General features: G+C 46.2%; 1 protein-coding gene across 2 annotated transcripts in view; it reads right to left on the bottom strand.

Annotated features, from left to right (window-relative positions):
* Nucleotides 1-3474: 3474 nt before the first annotated feature.
* The window catches only part of ZNF407 (zinc finger protein 407), a 450319-nt gene continuing 433182 nt past the window's right edge, over nucleotides 3475-20611 (bottom strand). For both annotated transcript variants that reach the window (XM_058557310.1, XM_058557311.1), the window contains one exon: nucleotides 3475-5970. In XM_058557310.1, coding sequence (XP_058413293.1) covers nucleotides 4640-5970 — 1331 coding nt within the window. In that variant the 3' untranslated portion in view covers nucleotides 3475-4639. The remainder of the gene's footprint in view (nucleotides 5971-20611) is intronic.

The raw sequence follows: 20611 nt of genomic DNA, 5'->3' as shown, positions 1-20611 counted from the left end.
CTCTGCTCCTGATTCTAGCATCCCACACGTGAAGTCTTCATCAAGTCCCTCCCCCACATGAAGACCACGCGAGCCCCTCCCGGTAAGACTCACACGTCAGTTTCATACTTCAAGTTCTCTCTTTCTAATTTCCATCTTCCAGATGTTAAAAAAAAAGTATTTTTTTCCCAACTTGTTGAGCCAGAAATGGGTGCCCTGAGGAAAAGCAATTCAAGAGCAGATTTGAGGGGGGCCAGACACCTTATTCACTCATCGAGCCACCTGGGCCACCCCACGTCCTCCTCGTTCTGCTGGAAACCTTCACTTCCTCCTTGTGAGTTTCCACAATATTTATTTCATGGGGTTACTTTTTTATGGTCATAAAACATTATCCCACGATTGAAAGCCTGAGCTCCAATTATGAAAATTGCCAAGGGGACCATCAAAAGGAGAACATCGTGCTCTCGCCTTTCCGTGAAAATGTCAGGCACCTGTGTCACTCTCCAACCTCGCAGGCGCACGCGAGCACGCAACAGGCACAGGGTGGGGGCGGGCGGGCGCCCCGGACACCGGGACGAGCCACCGAGGGCACGCACGGCCGCGCCACGCAAGCACACGCAGACACGAACGGCTCCCCCTTGTAGATGCGCGGGCCCCTCCCCGGCCTGTTTCTCTGCCCTTTCTTTATCTCCAATTATAAAGCAGCGCCAGGTTTTCTTGTCAGCCATTGCCATGTCTCCAAATGGCTTTTCAGTGTCAGGCCTATCAGGAAATTAACTCATCATGCAGTGACAGCTGCTAATTTTTCCCCTTACATGTCAGATGGATCGCCCGCTGAAGCTAACAATGAATCACCAGTCCCTGATTAGAAGGTGCTTCCGAAACACATAACTGCCATCTGAGCTAACTTTCTTCTTCATGTAAAATGATATCACCCTGGAGGAGCAGAAAACGAATTGTATTCTTGAACAAGACGGAGCGGGAGGAGGTTGCTTAAGTGAGCTGTGTGCTCTCTGAAATTATGGACTAATATTAAACAGTAAAATAAGGAAAAACTTACAGCTCTTTTTTTCGTTTGCTGCATGAATGACTTTCTTGTTCCCTAATTCTCTTTCTAGAACCATTTCTGGGTCAGGAGGCTAAGCTGGTTCTTCAATTGTTTCCTATTGCCATTATTTTATCTTTATGTTCAGGAAAACAGAAGGCTTGATAGAATTGAGAAATACAAACGTCGGCCATTGGTCAAAGAATTTCCTAGACGCTGTGCTACTGGGCAGTGGGGCTCTTACTACTTGGAGGGAGTGGTGGGTTGGAGCTGTGGAGTTTGGCATGAGCGTGGCCAGGCCTGGGCCTCAAGGGGGTTTCCACGGTGATCTATTGGGTGACTGAACAAAGGTCCACTGAGGCTGCTTACCATCTGTCTTCTAGGACTTTGAGGCCACATTTCTGGATTGAGCTGATAAATGACAGTGGTACTTTCAGTGCCACACTGACACAATCTTAGCACATTGACTTGGTTCTTCAGAGCAAACCAAGTAGCCAAAGGATGTTCTCTGTATCTGTCCGACGATGCAGGTGTGTTTGCTGTGTGTTTTGTGGTACGGTGGGAGATGTTTGGGAGTATCCTCTCTCTCTCTGTTCCAAGTGTTCAGTGAGGCCCGAAGTATCCCAGAAGGATGCCTGCTTGAGTCATGGCGTTTCATTCAAGTGACCTTACATGGCTAAAACCTCCTTTGTGTGGAAACTGCTCTCCAACTCTCCACCATACGTGGTGAGCATTGCCCAACTTCTGCCATGGAAGTGGAAATGTAAACCATTTCTATACGTTGATGTGGGCAGTCCGGGCCTCCTCGCATGCCATACATCCTTGAGGCTCAGTCACTGAATTGGCTGTAGCTTAATACAGAGGTAGCCTTTCTGGATTACATTCTCAAGTGAATATCTCATTTGCTTTGTTTTTTGCTTCTTTACAATTCTATTGCATTCTCTAGCAAAAACCTCCAGGAAAGCTGTGAGCTTGCTCCCCTCTTCTGTATAGACAATCCACGCTACAATAAATGTGCCCTGCTCACAACCCAGCCACGCCTCATTATTCTGAGGACACGTTTGCGTAGGTGCCTCTTCAGCTCCCTTACATCCCAATAGTTGTGTAATGAGAGAGAAAAGAGAGGTAACATTAACCCAGCTCCATAGGTAATTACGGGATACAATAGCTTAGTGAATCCTTTGCAATCCTTCTGAGCCTCGAAACACCTTCTGTACAATTTTTTTATGCAAAGGCCTGCTCTTTTCATTGTGCATACAACGTGATTGCTGGTTTGACACTGCAGGCTACACTGGTTTTATGAAGGATTAAATGCCACCTGAGACATATTTATCCTAAATAAATCACAAACGGTAAACTGCAGCATGTCAGTGTCAACAGCCTGGGCTGCGGCAGAAAGGTTAGCTGTACAGGACTAAGTACAGCCAGGAATTAGCATCTGAGCCGAGGACCGCGGGCTACACCTAACGGGAGGAATGATCAGGAAGAAATATTTCCACTGAAAAATATCCCCCCGTTTTTTTTTTAACATGTATGAGAAGCTTGGAGAGGGCATCACTTTGTAAAGGTCACCTTTATCCTAATAACACACGGGAGTTGATCCTGTCACTGTTTGCTGAAGACAGTGTTTAAGAAGCACTGAATTGCTCTGCCATTTTTAAGAAACATGAGCAGGTCATACTCAGCTAATTACGAATCGCAGTGTCAAACCTGAGATTCTACCTTTTATCTTTTTTGGAGGGGTACCTGTATCAAGGGAGGTGGCCCTGGGACGGCTGGGACTCAGCACTGAGGACGAGGTGAGGGGAAGGGCAGCTGGCTCAGCTCCTCAGTGAGGCTCAGCTCCTCAGTGAGGCTCATCTCCACGCTGTCCTCTCAGGAAGGGCTTTACACGGTACTTTTATTTAAACCCAAAAGGTACCATTTTCTCTCATGTCTGTTCTTCACAATTTTTTTTTTTTTTTTTTTTTTTTTTGTGAGGAGATCAGCGCTGAGCTAACATCAGCCAATCCTCCTCTTTTTTTTTTTTTTTTTGCTGAGGAAGACGGCCCTGGGCTAACATCTGTGCCTATCTTCCTCCACTTTATATGGGACGCCGCCACAGCATGGCTTACCAAGCAGTGCGTCGGTGCGCGCCCGGGATCCGAACCAGCGAACCCCGGGCCGCCGCAGCGGAGCGCGCGCACTTAACCACTTGCGCCACCGGGCCGGCCCCTTCACAATTTTTTAATACTAACCATGATGGAATGTGTTACTGTCACCAGAATCTGCCTGGGCCGTGTGCCAAACATTCAGGAGGTAGCACCAGGCTGCCAATGTCTGTCAGAAACCAGGACACGCACTCACGTGGGCAGAGAGGGAGAGCCCCGGTCGGCAGGAGCACTAGTTCTCTTGTTTCCACAGCGGCCCATTGGTTGGCTGCTAGAAATACAATGTCATCAGAATCTTTTAATGTTATAATTTTATTTCAAAGAAAAAAGAAACAGAACAAAAACAACCTTTGCATTTGGGGGAGGGATTATTTTACAGTTTTGGAGAGGGAAGAAGAGCAATCGCATCAGAGGTGAGTGGCTGGGACGTGACCTCGCACTCCACAGCTGCAGGAGCCACAGCAAGACACTCGACGCTGGGCAGCGCCAGGGCTGTGGGGGCTGCTCCGTGATTAACGCTTAATGTCAGCTCCCTCACACCGACAGAAATCACAAATAAATCCTGCAAAACGATACCAATACCAGCAAATATTTGTTATAAAAGCAAAATATTGATATGAACAACATTTTCCAGAGTGCACATTTTATATATAGACTTTATTGTATGAAACTAAGTCAAAATTAGAAGCATCAGGTCGTCTTAACCAAGGGATATTGTAATTGAATATAAACGTCAAGGCTTTTCTTAACCATGGGCTGCAGGAGGCGTCTTTTAAGCAGAATGCAACCAGAGCAGTGGATACGCCTACAATCTCCTCAGTGGGGAAAGTGACACAGGAAATGAACTCACAGGCTTCCTTTGGTCTGGGGACACTGTGATCCTAAAATTTCAAAAAAATGAACAGGAGGGGACTGCTTCAAGACAGAAATACTTGTAGCTGCAATTTTTAACCAAATATATAATAAAATGTTGAAACCGCGACATGCTGGATTGCAAGAGCAGACATGTCTCAAGCCACAAGACACACTGTTCTTACTTTCCCCGACTAGGACACAATCCTTGGATAACTGAAATGGGAAAACGTTTGTCGGGGGAAAAACCCAGGAAAAAGCTTAGTTTCTCCGCAGCACAGTGGACAGAATGGAGGGAAAGGCAGTTAACAGAAGCACCGAACAGTGAACAGATCTGGCCTGCACAGGGCCCTGCCTCCATCCGCGGCGCCTGGCCTGCGGCTGGCTGCCCCTTCGTGGCTGCACTCAGCATGCAGTTGCCTCGGCTGGCACAGCCACGGCGCCTCGCGTGCCCTTTCTAGCAGTCGACATTAGCCTCGCCCAGAGGGCGTGTTGGGCCGGAGCACCGTCCTCGTCGTTTGGAAGGCTTTGCCAATGAAGTTCAGGAAACGCTGTGCCCACGTGAGCTGGATCTTCCCACATCTGCCCTGTGCTGAGCGTAAAGATCCATGCTTTAGGCTTCTTGGAGTTCGTTACCCTCTCTTTGGCTCTGAATTACTGTTGCCGCTGGGGAGCCCTCCTGGGTGTAAATGACCATACTTGTCAACTGCTCGGTTCCATTCGGGACCATGGCCTCCGCGCTGAGTGCAGCCCCGGCCTGCAGGATCTCCTGCGAGTCTGACGTCTCTATCACAGTGTGGGAGTACATAGCCGTCTCATCTTGCACCCCCGGGGGCAGTTCTGTCACAATATAATGAGTCGCACCCTCAGGAAAGCTGCCGCTGGACTCCTGGACCATGGCTTGGACTAGCTCCTCAGTCACGATGATCTGCGAAATCTCCCCGTCCGACTCGGCCAGATCCACGTGCGGGCCCTGGGCCTCCGCCTCCTGCATGATGATCTGAGAGCCTTCTCTGGCCAGCATGTGGACAGTCCCCTCTTCATTCACAATGACCTGGGTGACGCCTTCCTTCATGAGCTGGCCGGCTGCGGCCGAGTCACAGACAGCGAACTGGAGTACCCCCTGGACCACCTTCTTGAAGGCCACCTGAGCGTGCTCCTGCGAGGTGACGACGGCTGAGGGACGAACCACCTCGGTCAGCACCTCCATGGGGCCCATGGCGGCGGGGCCCTCCTGAACGTCTTGGAACATATGGATCTCGGGGGCCTCAGGCTGGGCAGCAGCGTGGGGCATCTCTTGACTGGGCAGCTGGACCAGCACTTCCTTGTGGCCAGATCTGCCTTTCTCTTCGGGCCCAGCCCTGCCTTCCGCCCCTCCCAACTCGGTGACCGCACACAGCAGTGCGTCCAGGGCGGAGGCCGCATCGGGCGGGGGGACGCCGGCCTCGGCGAGATCTAAAATCTCCTGCTTGGTCACCTGCTGTATCATGGCACCACCTGGGCTCAGGGGTTCGTCCACGCCGTGGCCTTCCATCGAGCCCCCCACGACCACCACCTGGGTGGCTCCGTCTGCCAACTGTTCTGGCAGAACCGGCCCGGGCGCCACACTGCCCACGTGTGCCCCGCTCTGACTCGCGGTGATGACCTGCCCGTCTTCCGTGATGTGCACCACCCGGGCCACCTGGCCCGCCAGCGCCAGCGTCTGCAGTGTGGCCGCAGCGGTCTCCTCCACCGAGGCGTCGAGGGCAAACTCCCCATCGTAGCCCTGGATGATGATGACCTGCTGCACCTGCTCGGGCGCCGCCTGCCTCCTGCTGCTCCTCAGGGGCCTCTCTCTGACGGGAGACTCCTCCGCCAGCGCGGCCGCGGTGAAGGGGCTGTCCGTCTCCACGAAGGTGGCTCCTTGGCCCTTCAGACGGCATTCATAGGACTTGGAAACAATGCCTATGGGAGACAGGGACCAGTTAGAGCCTAGAAAATGACTTGTAGGCTTAAAAGTAAGACAGTTTTTCTGTAGAAGCTTTAAAACCTCAACAGAAACATTACTGCGAGCCGCTACTCAAGAGATGAAGCGCCCCCTGCCTCGGGGCTTCCAGGCTGCCGTTCACTGGCCTGACAGGTGTGCGACCGGCTCAAGAGCGGGTAAAGCTGCGGTGCTAACAGCCATGCTCCTGGTTTGTCCCAATACAACTCTGTCAGCCACTGTTTGCTTTTCTAGCTCCCTGGGAGGAATATGGTTAACTCCCTTCAATTATTGTCATTTGTAACAATTTTCTAACTATTCAAACATTGGTGGTAAGTGAAGATCAGTCAACAGTTAGTAGCAGCATCTTCTAACCCAAAGGAAAATCTTTTTTTAATGTCCAAATATTAGATACAGTAGATTTGTTTATTCAGCAAAGAGAATGAAAGCCTTGCATATTAAATTTAAAACTACGCCGTCGATAAGCAGAGCTACAAGATTTTATTACAAGTATTTATTGAGCATCTGCTACGTGTCGGGCACTAATCTGAGGTGAAAAGGCAGCCTGCCTGCCAGGCGTGGTCCACCATGGGTCACTGTGTGCCAGGCCCTGGGGACAGAGCACGGACGCAGAGTCTCGGCCACACGGGGACTCTGGAGGGAAGCATAATAGGGCAGAGCTGGGGGGCAGCTCTGAGAGCGCATGGTCTTATTCCGCATTGTGGATCTTACGTAAATCAAACGCCTGGCAAGCAGCAAACAGTCAACAAAGATGTGTTTGTTGAATGACTTAAAGATTACGTAAGGTGACAAGGACTACAGCAGAGAGGTAAACACGTTCAAGCTGCAGGAAAGAATATTCAGGAAAGATGAATCAAAGAAACAACATTCCCAGGTGCCCTGAGGGACAGGACTATCCAAGCACTCCCTGGGCTGGGAGGGGAAGGGCCTGAAGGCCGCAGCAGCAGAGGCCCAGCAGAGGCGGAGGAACCTGGGGAACCCCAGCACCTGGGGTGCCAGGGCTTGGGCTTGCAGGGGATCAGAGAGCCCCGCTCAGACCAGGCTCTGCGTGCCTCCTTCACCAGCACTAAGGTGTGTGGACTAGTCTGCGGAGAGAAGCACTCTGTTGTGTTTTTAAGCAGGAAAGTAAAAGAATGCATCTGTTTTAGACTGGAACAGTGGCACAACATTTATTTTTGTAAATCCTAGCCCCGAACTCCTCTTAGTGAAAACACAGTGACTGTTTTAGAAAATACTGAGATAAGCCCTGGGGACACAGGCACATGAAAAATAGAGAGGAAACAGCTGGGCACAGGAGGAGGAGCAGGGACAGGAGCGGGGAGAAAAGTGTCAGGACGCGGGGAGGGTGGGGCCCTCGGACAGAAGAGCGACTGCAGGCTGCTGGCCTTGCTGTCCACCCACTGGCCCGAGTCCCACCTGAAGGCATCGGCCTTCACGATCTGCGGTCTGTACTCTGGACGCCGGCCCAGGAGGGCAGAGGAATCCCTAAAGGCCCGCGGCTGCCACAGGACTAAGAGCTTCAAGCCAATCTTCCGCAGGTCAGCGGCTGGGGACTTGCGCTGTCCTCCCAGCTTGAGAGAGAAGGCTCTGAAGGCAGAATCGAAGGTGGGAGGGGGAAGGAGGCTGGAGTGAGAGCAGGGGGCGGCTGCCAGGTAAGGCAGGAGGCGAGGCTGGGCCTGGCGAGGGGGCAGAGGGCAGGCGCACACCCGTCCTGTCCTCCCCAGTGTCATCTGCCACACAGGCCAAGGCTTGTTTAATAACTTGACAGGGTAAAATATGACCGAAAATTGTAATCTTTGTTTTCATAAAAAGAGACTGACTCTTTGTTAAAAGAGTTCCTATTTTCTTCTTTAGATCCCAAATTTTCTATCAGTTTTCTTATTATTGCCTCCTTCCCTCCTAAGTAAGAGAATGATCTATATATAATCTATAGCGAGTATTTCCATATTTTAATGGCAACCACATTTTTGAAATATTTCACTTTACTCTCTTTAGCGTAGGTCATATTTTAAAAAGCGTACTTTATCCTTACCAAAGGAAAGAAAAGGATTAAGAATTGCTAGATTATTTATGGTTAGCATCCCTTAAAAATAAGACAACAGTTTTGCTTACCATGTTGGTGCCATCCTATAAGAAAGCATTTCCCTCAAAAGTGAGTCTGCTCTAAGCACACACCCCAGTCAGGGTCCCCCTCCTGTGGGGACAGTATCTCCGGCAGGACCCACAGAAGCTATGAGATCATATCTACCAAGAGGACATGTCCAGACTCACACCCAATGGTCCTGGGTTTGAACCACACATTCAGTTATACAAAGGCAAACTCCTGGCCTGTTCCACACATGCTGCTCTGAAGTCCTGACATCCCGCATCCACTGTTCAACAGTCTGAGTCCACAGGGTGTCAGACCACTGCGTCCTCCTTAACTCTTGAGGATGAGGGTGCCTCCCGCCTGGAAAGGGTAAGGGAGCAGAAGAGTCTCAGGGGGCACTTGCTGGCGTGTGTGCTGAACTAATCGGAGCTGAGCTCACCGCAGAGTGAGTCTGCAGGATCGATGTTCTGTACACCACGTTCCTTCAGCCTCCCAGGCTCTGATTCCCAGTGAGGACGTAAAATGTATAAGTAAGCAATTTTTTTAAAATAAAGATTAGGACCAATTAACATTTATTATTTCTCAGAGAACTCTCTCTACAGTGAATCTTAAAAGATTATGGAATCATAAACTCTTAGGTCAAGACAAGACCAGTGGGGTCAACAGGACGATCTCCAGCAGCAGAACCTTCTGTTTACACATTCAGTGACTACTGAACACTAGGACCAGAGGACGCTGCTCGGAGCTGGGAGGACAGCGGTGGGTGACCCATGCCAGCCATGCCCTCACCAACCAGGCAGAAGTAAACCATCACATCTTAAAGGTCAATTAAACCTTCTCACAGGAGGGTCCAAAATGTCGATGACTCTGGCTCGAGGAATTACCTAACTATAACGTACTGCCTCTTCTCCTGCTTACCCTCCTAGCCAAGCGCAGAACAACTGGGGCCACTCACGCAGGCTCCCAGCCAGCTCCTTTTAGGCTTCCATGAGCACGTGCTCGCTGAACACCTACGGTGGGATGCTCGGTGGGAGATGTCACAGGACAGCTGTGCAGCTGCTACCCCTAGGGGCTCTGCAGACTTCCCAAAGCTTATGTGAGCATATGGAGAGTTTCATGGGAACTAATCCAGTGCGTTCAAACTGACCTGCTCAGGGATGTGCGGGCTGAAGAGATCTCCTTCCCTCCCTCCCTCTTCCCCCTTCTCCTGCTTTACAAAAGGAAAACACGGCCTCAGGAGGATTAAAGTTCAGAAAGTGAGCGTGAGATTCAGTTAAACCACTCGGATCCTAGAAAGAAAGGGCCGAATCACTGTCTCTGCGCTGTAACCTAATCTCACGGTTTCTTCCGAACTTTAACCCGCCCTGAATTCTCTCTCTTCAAAGAGGTCAACGTGGGCTCAGAATAGGAGCAGAAGGCCTGATCAGGGCGAGCACTCCACAGACTCTGACGTCCACATCGCCATGTACGCCTGAATGTAAGCTGGGCGGCTGTTGCCATCCCTGGTCAATTTGCCATCCACTAGGACCCCTAGATCTTTGTCTGCTTTGCCAAGGTCTTCCTCTGGTACGCTTGCAATCTCTCCCCTCCCTCTTGTTTTCTACCTAGTTTGTAACATTCTCCTCGCCTCCATTGTGCTCTGAACTGGATCCAGTTTGTTTCTGTCCATTCTTCTTCATTACACCCTGAACTTGATTTGTTTCAGTCCATTCTCTAATTTCAAGGTCATTTTCAGTTTAATTTAGAGTCTGGAGAAAAAAATATGGACACATAAATAAAGAAGAAAGCCTTCAAATCATCCCTTCCTCCTCAGTTAATTACAGAAGAGGACATACTGCCTTTACATTAAAAGACAGGAGAAACCACCATGGTTGGGGAGGAACAAAAATCCTGTTTTTCGCTAGACTCTGAAAGAAACACTACACGCTCAGAGTCCAAGCAGTTCCCTGCTTTCGTCTGTGACTGGACGGAGAATCTCCCGGGCGTAGGATTACCCTCTGAATCCCTTGCAGCACTGATAATTATGCTATTCTGAACTACTTACTGAGTTTATTTGAATCCGGAGGTGGGTTAAGCCACTTCCAGATCATTAAAGTAAACTACATGGGTAAATAGTGCTGTCACGACGCAGTGTGATGAAGCTTACCACCACCAACATCTTACCCTCCGCTCAGCGCAAGCCCAGCGATTGCCTCACAGTTCATAAATGCGAGTGCAGGTCCATCTTTTGATTCAGCAATTTAATAACTTCGAGTGCTGTCAGTACTGCTTTGAAAAATAGCACCTATAAAATGTAACAGCCTCAATCAGATTGAAAAAGACTCACTCACTGAAGATTCTTCCATTTCGACCATAATGAATTAATGTTGAGCTATGCAGAAGTTCAAGTGTCATTTAAACTAATGTGAATCTCTTCTGTAACTTTAAATTCTAACTGGGCTATGACTGAGAATTTACTGGGCAAATCAACTTCAATTTTGACATCTTCCTAGTAAATATGAACTGTAAAGCTCACCAATGCAAATGGCAAATGGCTACAGGATTTGGAAAACAGGAACTTCGTACAGGTCTTACCCTTAACTGCTTAGTCACTGTTAGAGCTCCAAAATCGCACACATCGCTAATGTAGCCTCGGTGCCCAACGGAATATTTGTATTACACTTTACATTTTTCAAAGACAATGTTGGATTTCAGTACAACAATAGCAGCTAATCAAAGAGTGTGTCTAAATCAGTCTTTTTGGATCTGTTTCCAATAGGACAATAAGTAGCTTTGCATGGAAGATGAAAATGAAGTCAAAATGCATCCCAGCCTGTTTACGAAATCCCAGCTCACTGCTCATTTGCTTTCCTGAGTACAGAGATATATTCCCTTCTCATGGCCAAACGCATCCAAAGTCTACAACTCGGGTGGAATAAGAAGGGTTTTTTGGGTTGAGGATTTGTTTTCAGAGGAATGATTTCTAATGAGGCTCACTTCTCCAGAAGACTATTACGAAACTCAGTTCCTTCCTGCTTGTCCTCTGAAGAGAACACGTCCAGAGTCAAAAAGCACCCACCGCGCCAGGCCGGAGCAGAGGGCTAAACGGTAGAGAGGCACACCCCCACACCACGCTCAAGGCTCTGGTTGGGGTCTGCTGCGCTTCTGGGAGCTGCAGATGGGGTTTAGGACCTGACTACCTCCTTTTTGTGCGTGTGTGATTCTTGCGTTACTGTCATCATTTTTTCCCACAGAATAAATACCTTATGCTTTTGTTAAGCTTACATTTAATTAAAATGTACAGAATTTGTGCAGTAAACTCGAATGAAACAAATAAAACAAGGGCCCCCTCTCTTGAAGGCATACGTTGTGAATGAAAAATGTCATTACAGACTAAAAAATTTTGCAGTAAACAGGGCCTACAGAGAGAAGTTTCCCCTGTAATGACATCCATAAAATACACAAATGGCACTTTTAGTACCATCCTGAATATGGCATTTTCTGTGCTCTACACACAATCTAAATGGTTTGATCATGGAGCATAATACTCCATTGGGTTTATAGAACAATCAATGTTCCATAAAATGATGTATTTATCCAATAGCAGGCTTAGCAGCTATGGCGTATGACAGCGCTGGACGCAGGCCTGGCTCCTCAGCGCACACGCCGGCTGTGAAACTTATCTCATGCCACTTCAACAACTTCATCTCATCTGCGTCAAGTAATTTGTTGAAGCCTCAGCTTGGTTTAAAAAAAACATGTAATAAAAATTCATAGAATTTTCAGGAGAATGAAAGCCGATGACAATAGAAAGGTCACATTGTGTCTCCACTAAATGGGTCAAAGGTCGCTAGCAGTTCTAAAACCGAAAGTAGATTTCATGCATCGCGTAGCAGATAAAGATGGCATTAAGAAGACTTGTGTGGGGGAAATGCCTAATGCAATGGGGAAGCCCGCGCTAATATCCTATATAAGCCACTTTTCTGCTACTAGCCAGCATTTATTTTAAATTTCCAAGCTTCTCCTGAAATGGTATTACACGTTTATACACCGCTGGGTTGAGCCTCAGACACTGCGTTTTATATTTTGGGAGGGGCTAAGCTTGAAAACGCCAGGCTGCCTCATTGTTATAATTAAAGCACCTCAAATACCATGCGATTAAAAAAGCAATACTTTTTGCATAAAAATTTGGGGCATACCTGACATTGTGATTCTTAAGCCACATATAATTTTTCTCAACTTCAATTTTAAGATGTAATTTTAACACAAATGTTAAGAATTCATACTTAATGTCTATTAAAATGAAACAATATTAACAGATTATGCTAATTAATTAGAGCCATATTTTAATGTCACAAAAGCTTATCAGTTTTTCTAGTGAAAGCAGGAAAACTGACAAATTAAAATTCAATGAAATATAATCTTTTAGAAATTTCAGAGAAGGGAATCAATTACTGTTACAACAGCAGTCACCAATAGTACAGCCAGTCAAATCGATATCAATAATTGCTCTATAATGTATTCATTTTTGGACAATAATAATTACTGGAATTACTGCAGGATGCCCCTAAGAGAGCTCCCACTGAAGCCTGGGTTTGAAGAAGTGAGTGCCCTCCATGTTAACACAGCACAAATCAGGGAGTGTGCCCCATTCTGAACGCTGCTCTGCCTCAGGTTCCTGGAGGAAAGCCCCAATCAAGCGGTGCAAGAAAGAGTTCTGATCTGGTCGACAATCGCAACGGGTTAGAGTACCTCTGGGTCTCAGAGCCCCACGCCAAAAGGACAATTTCGCCATCTTTTTTTTGAGAGAACAAAGGATGGTCAGTACCTTATGTCTATTATTTTCAAGGGTTAGAAATGCTTTCTTGTCAGGGTTAATAAAACTCACACACAAATTAGAAATATTTAGGTTATTGGAGATACAAAATTAAAATTATTTTTAGTCTTTGGCATGCTTGTTAAATATGATAGCTAGACTAGTGAGATTTATTTCAGAGCACAATCCTGTTTTGGTCATCCTGAAACCTAGGCTGCTACGAGCTGGCCTGAGGATGTGTTAAATATATGACGACATAATAATTAAAAGGCATTTTGGTAAATATCTGCTTTATGCCACAAATAAACATACAAAAGTACGTGTAAAAGAGTTATAATAAAAGTCACTGCTCTGTTCTCAATTTCAGGAAGGCCATTGTTTTGTAAGAAGAGATAAGGAATATTATTTTTCTGTGAAAAATTAACATCATTTCTGAAAGACTCTTTCACATAATTTCAAATATATGATTTCATAAGATAAACTGTGCAATTTTTACTGAAGGAATACTTCCATCAAGCCAGGACACAAATTTGGGTAACAAAAGTCTTAGTTTCTTTTTCTCAATTATCATTACATTTAGGATTGGTAGTGATCAAAGATAATCATAAGACCCCTGAAAGAAATTCTAAGATATTCAGAAAAAACTAAGAATAAATTTTATCTCAAATTGGAAATACATGATCAGCCAGGTTTCTAACTTCACCACGAATAGTCTCCGTGGGCCTAGATATTTCCATGGGCACTGAAGAGTGACAAAGAATAAAAGACAATATTTTACCTTTAAAGTCACAAACCTAAGAAATTTTGTATTATATCAGACCCTTAAGTATATATTATCATTTTCATGCATGAAGCTCTAACAGTAATGGGAGCCATGCACACAAATCTCACGCAGGAAGATAAGAATAGTCCTTTAAGGTTATCTGGACAGGCTTTTTGGGGAGGGATGTGAAGCGGAGGGCGTGGTTAACTGTTTCTTTGCTGCTGCAGAGGCCTGGAGGGCGGGGGGTGTCAACAGATCACCTTGCGACAATCACAGAACTTTGGAAATTTGACTCATGTGACAGAAATAGTGTCATCATGCTTCATGAGGGTGATGAAATGGGACTTTAAAGTTAGACTATGAAGTGCTCTGATCTTGTCATTTACCCATGAAGAGCACTTCTTAAAAACAGCCAGTTGATTTACTAGCAGAAAGTGCTCTAATATCTTAAGTCCTGTCTGGAACAGAGCAAGCAGGGGGAGGGGAAACTATGCAGGGATCAATACAAAGTGTACTTGGCATTTTGTACCCATTTTTGGGTGTCAATATCTTGGCCGTTGGGAGGGGGAGTCTGTCTTGGGCACTGTCTCTCCTGCCTTCCAGGACGTGCATCCCCCTGGGAGTGCATGGCCCTGGGGACCTAGCCCTCATCCTGCTCCACCCTATCAGTATTACTGGTAACAGCTGATAAAAGGTAAGATGTGCCCCCCTCCTGCATTTGGGGAATTTAGAGGCTTGAACAAGTTGTGGAATTTCAGGCCAGCAGAGTATGGGAGTCTTCCTGAAGGCCAAAGAGTCCAGATAAACAGCAGCCCAGTCTGCTTACTGTAAGGCCACCTCTGTTGGACTTAAAGACATTAACTCAAACTAGCACTTTCTTTTTTGCGTTACAGAATCAGAAAATTAGGAAGCCCAACGACCTTTTCCTAAATGTACTCTGACAGTCTTACAAAACTCCCAATACAGATAACACGATATTAGGAGACGAGGCCTATTTTTCAAAAGTTGTACACAGTACACACATTTTAAAAGGTAAAATTATGCAAATCAGAAGCTCCGCCAATGTTAGCAGGGCACTCCCCAAGAAGCCTGACTTTAAAGGCTAACACGCAGATTAACTCTGTCTCCTTTTGTTTTTCTGGCAAACCCCATAAAGAGATCACATTCATTTTTGTCGGCATGTTCAGATTTCCTGTATGTTATAGTGGCTTCATATCTTTCCCAAGGAAATGAGAGGTAACAGACATTTGTCTTCATTGTAGACACTTTTGTGTGAAGGTAAAAAGCACACCGCTCCTCAGTAACAGCACAGAGGCACCATTAAAATCAAATTTACAGTAAACAGAACCTGCAGCTGGGGTAAAACGCTCACTGTTAGTATTTTAATTATCAGCCAAGCTTTTGGAGGTCTAACATCTGCTCAGAGCTGAATGACAGCAGCTGCTGGGGTACACTTAAAACAATGTGAGTTTCTTCTCCACATATGAAAATGAATCAATCATCTGTTCTGGGCACATCACTGCTATTTTCCTATTAAGCTGGCCGTGTGTGAGGGTACCCTGAACGTCTTGTGGGTGGCAGGAAGGCCCGACCTCTTCACAAGGATGAGATCCAAAGACGGCAAACATGAGTCTGGGAACAGACATTCAGATGGTGCCAGAGGTTACTGTCGCCTGGGCGTAGCCGGCAAGTGCTGAGGAAGCTCCAGCAATGAGGATCTGAACACCACTCGCATAGGGACTTCTAGCACAAGCAGAGCAAACCGAGGCGATTCAGAACATTCTGTGAAAGTAAGAGCCAGCCGCGGTTGTGACCCTTCCTCTGTCCACCCAGGCTGACTCAGGGAGAGCGTCTGGCCTTGACCAAAGGCTGGGCCGGCCCTGTGCCTCCCCTGCACATGAGGACAGAACTGGGGGTGGTGGGCGTGGAGGGCTGAGAGGCGGGGCAGATGCTGCTGGGGGCAAGGTGGAAAACGATAACATATTTCCTTTTTAACCAGTGAATACCACAATCTTTATTTTGAACATCTTCCTAAATACCTAAGTTAAACTCCTATGTTAAAACTGCAGAATATCTATACACCTGGGATAATGAAGATTAAAACTGATTTTAAAATATCAAATGAAAGACAAATTTGAGGCTTGAACTCTTGCTTTGAAATGAGTGGAATGAATAAAAACAAACTTACAAATTAAAACACTGAGTAAAATGCCAGCAACTGAAACCTGTTTGTGAGAGCGAGTAGGCGAATGTCGGCACTTTTCCCCTCCACACACCTGGCTGGCTTTTCTGAGGGGCAGGGAGAGTCCAGAGGGGATCCCTGAGAAAGCACACTAGGGGATCCCTTAGAAAGCACACTAGGACGCCCAAGTGGATGCAAGCACGGGCCCGCGCGGTGGGATAGGCAGCGCCTGTAGCAGGGCATGTGCTGACTTTAGGGTGCCTGCGTGTCTAGAGGTGACATTTCGTGCTGTTGTGTCTGCACAGTGATGCACGCCACGGGTAAAGTCCTCAAGCAAATCTCCAGGGTGTGCTAAAATTTTAAGAGGCACCATGTCTAGTGAGGTGAGAGTGCAGTTGGGGGGACAGGGCTACACAGACCATCACATGTGATTCCACTGGGCTGCATCAGGATATAGACTTGAACACGATCTCTCCAAAATTATTATTAGTTTGCTAAGGAACTTTGGTAGATGGGCAGCACTATTTGGCCATTCCACTAAAACACTGTTTAGAAAAGTCAGATGTTGCTCTCAGATGGCCAGGCACACATACCAACCAGCAGGAGCTACTGATGCTGCCTTAGAGTGAGTCACACACAAGACAAGAAGAGCAAAGACCTATCTATGGCGGCAGGTAACAGACAGACACCACGCAGGAACCCCAGAAGATGTGTATGGGGAACGGTGCCTTGAACAAGGTGGAAATTCAAACCACCACGTGTAATCAAAACCCAGGAGCTCCCATAAGAAACACGATGACATTAAACAAGTCATGCGAGTGTTCATGTGGACACCCAGCTGGCTGCCCACTGGAAATAACCTTCAACAAAGCTTAGGAAAGAAGAACTCAGAATGTGTTTTAGTGGGCCACTTCTTCCCCCAGAATTTCCCAGAGTCACATAAAATAACCGACACACATGCCACTGATGGAGCTTCAATGGATACAAAAGAAGCAGAGGGCAGGCTCCCTGAGCTCGAGATGAAGGAAGAGGGTGGCGTCTTCTTTCCCTTCTTCACTAGCTTTTCTATAGTTCAACAAATGCCTCATCTTGATATTCGAGGACCCAAAGCTGATCAAGAATGAATGCACCACTCCTATACCTATAATTTAATTACATAACATCACATAATAGGCTGATCACTACTTTCTGAAATTAAAAAATTTTATATGCTCAGCGAAATGTCAAATTGTCATGTTTTCTTGAAACCTACGTATGCATGGGCACACACACTTGCATGCACAGTTTACACTGTTTACCAGTCTACTTTTCCCTTTCCACTCTGCTCATCGTCACACTCCTGATCCTAAGGTCTTCATCAAGTGCCTATCTTGAGGGGTGAATCCATGATAGACAGGCTGGCAGTATGGCTATCAAGTAAGAGAGGATGGTCTCTGCTCTCTAGGGAGTTCACCAAGCACACCTCGAACAGAAGCCTCTCTGGGAGCCTTGCCCGACAATGGACCTGAACTAGCATCATACAGCTGGAATAAAAGTTTGGAGATCCAATGCTTGAGTAACACTTGTTAATTCTTTAATAGCTGTTCAAGTTTTTAAGGGGCAGGATATTTAAGGAATTGTAACGGCTTTAAAACCTCCAAGGTTTAGAGTTTACATTCCATATTAGTTCTTCTCTCTTTCCTAGACACTTGTGTAAGATCTCCTTCACTATTCATGTGGTTCTGATGCGATTCCTCTACCTTATTAAGAGTTATTGTGATGGAAAATAAAATTACACCATTGACAGTCCTGAGGATGAATCAGTAAGTGGTAGAGAAAGGCAAGGATCTATTTCACTTAGTACTAGACTTAGAAGAATAAATGCCCACTGTAAAAGTTAATAGTGTGACTACTAGAAGAATTTTCAGGTTCCCTAAAAGTATACAGGAAGAATACACTTGAACACTTTTGTGGTTTGTCACATTTGTGGCCTATTAAACAGTTTCTCAATAAACACAACAGAATATCTAGGTCGTAAGGCAACTGTATTAAAATTTATCCATAGGAAATGAGGTATTTACATATTTTTAATTGTACATTTCTTTAATTTGAAAGTCATTTCAGGTTTTATAGAGAAATTAAGTAGATACTCTTATAGCCATCTGTATGTACCTCTGACACTGAATTACAATTATTCATAAACATGCCCATCTTTCCCACTAGACTGAGGGCTCCTGGAGCACAGGACTTTATGATTTACCACAGCATCTCCAATGTGTGGCATACAATAGGCCTCAATAAATACTGCTTTAAAAACAGGATGAGAACCTTCCCTTATATGAGTGTTCATTAGTGATAAAAGGGAAGGGCTAGATAATCTTTAAAATCCCTTCCAGTACAGAGAAAGAGCCTGAGCTGTGAAGTCAGCATGCCTGGATTTCATTCCTCACTACGCTTTGAGCAAGTCACTGTTGGAAGAGAATTCTCTGTGGATCTCTTGTGTTTCTGCACATCTTGTGAGCATAGGCACTGACTGCCTTTATCCTAGATTATCTTTTCAAGGATGTTTCTAGAGTGAATAGCCTTGGAAGATAGAGATAGTGCCCTCTTCTAGAGCAAAGGGCAGATTTATTTACTGTCTAGTGTAATAAAAATAAGTATCCCTCCGGGGAAAAGGACTGGCCAGCTCATAATGAAAGATTGGGCTCCCTAAGTTCAGATTCCTCTCCTGAGGTTGTGTTCTTCACACTCCATTGTGCATCCAGGTGTCACAGGGCCTCTTCACGTCACCCTGTGGGAGCTGGGATTTGGGAACCCAGGATCTCTGCTTACTACTACTGCTGTGAGTAATAATGTCCTTTGTCTCTGATCCAGGAATCTCGTGTCTTCTGCTGGCATCCATGAACTTGGTGGGATAACTTGTCAGTTTGCAAGTTGGGTAAAATCTCAGACTTACATATAGTTCTGGACAGTTACTTGAATTCCTTAAATCTTGCAATCTTTATCTATAAATTGGGGATAATAAGAATTATTATCTTGAAGAGTGAGACAGTCCGTGTAAAACGCTTAGCTCTGCCTGACGCATAGTAAGGGCTCAATAAATGTCAGGCCTCATTACTATAACTTGAAGTAAAATGCGTCATAGTTCAGGTCATATCATCAAACTGGTATGCAATGTAACTAATACATGTGGATATGTAGAATAATCTTATATGACTAAAATATTTGAAGTATATTATACATGTAACAAAATTACATTTAATATGAACGAATGTAAAGTCCTGCAATCAGCAGTGAAAAAAAAAAAAAACTGCTCAAAGCAGGATGGAGAGAAAAGGACCTCCAAGTTGCAACTGCCAGTAAAGTCAATGCAGTGTCGTGGCTGCATCAACACAAGTACAGAGTTCAGAGGGGGAAGGTGAGAGTAGGAGGGTGTATTGGTCAGATTAGGCTCAGGGTGCACGTGTAGGTTTGCACTCCACGTTTTAAGAGAAACATTGACAATCAGGCATAAATACAGAGAAGAGAAACAAAAATAATTAGGGACTTGAAAACATATAAAGAATGCTTTAAGCCTTCAGATATTAAAGGATTATCATGTGGAAAGGAGAATAGATTCATTCAACGTGGCTCGTGAGGACAAAACTGGGAGCAACAGAGAGAAGTTAGAGGAAGTACACTTCACTTCAATAATACTGACTCAGAAATGAAACACAATGCTTTAGTAACGAGTCTCCTAGTAGGAAAGGCTGGGCAGCCACTTTTTGGGGATATTGTAGAGGACTCAAATCAGGATAACTAATATCCTTGTTAATCACGTAGATTTTGATTCTAGATCTCCTGAAGCTGAGAGTAGAAATTCTGCTGAATATTCATGAACCTATCAAAACAGACAATCCGAGTGACTGACACATTTTCAGGAATCTGACAAACAACTGTTTTGCTGGGATGTGTTAAGTGAGAGCCTGCCAGAGTGGGAGGCTGAGCTGTTTGACATCAAGTGATTCATTCTGGCTCCAGGACGCCAATCTCTGGCTCGGCTCTTAAACGTCCCGACAGACCTCTTTAGGTGCTACTCAGTTCCCTCAAATGCAAACCGAACGTGAACTTGAAATTTTCATCATTACCCAGGTACAGTACTTGAACCTGCACGGGCTCCCGCGGTCAGCACCGACTTCTCAGACCTTTTTATTTCCGTTTGCAACTGTATTATCACATCACTTGACAGTGAAATCTTGATGAACAAAACCCAAAGAAAATGTAACTGGTCATAGCTTATTTAGAAAGACAGTGAGGTGGTTGTGGAAATGCACCCACTCAGACCCCCACGGAGGGGAGCATAGGTAACAGATGCCCTGCCCCGCTGCTGTGCTCGGCCCCTCTCAGCTTCCCCAGGATGTCCCCAGACAACGACTGAATGGGGGCGGGACAGTAAGGCAGGCCCATCCAGCCAGTCAAGGGACTTCTCTGCTAGTGACTCTGGCTCATGGCGCTGCAGTCTGTGAGCATGCCCGCTGGACCTTTCCTTCTCCCCCTCCTTCCTTCACAGGGGTCTGATGGCTCTCTCCCTCCTCTACTTCCCTCCCCTTTTTCCTCACAAGGGTTGCCCTCCATCAGTCTCTTGCATATCTAATCCCACCTTAGCTTCCTCTTCTTGGAGGTCTTGGGCAGCCCAAGTGGCTCTGAGAGTGGCCTGAGAAGGCAGGCAGTCAGACGGAGACCGGGGCCTTCCTCACCATCTGGCAGGGGAACAGGACGCCTCCTGAGCAGCAGATGGCACATGGTCCTTGGTA

The sequence above is a fragment of the Diceros bicornis genome, chromosome 16 (assembly GCF_020826845.1).
Source record: "Diceros bicornis minor isolate mBicDic1 chromosome 16, mDicBic1.mat.cur, whole genome shotgun sequence".
NCBI classification, from domain to species: Eukaryota; Metazoa; Chordata; class Mammalia; order Perissodactyla; family Rhinocerotidae; genus Diceros; species Diceros bicornis.
This window is presented reverse-complemented; position numbering and strand designations above follow the sequence as displayed.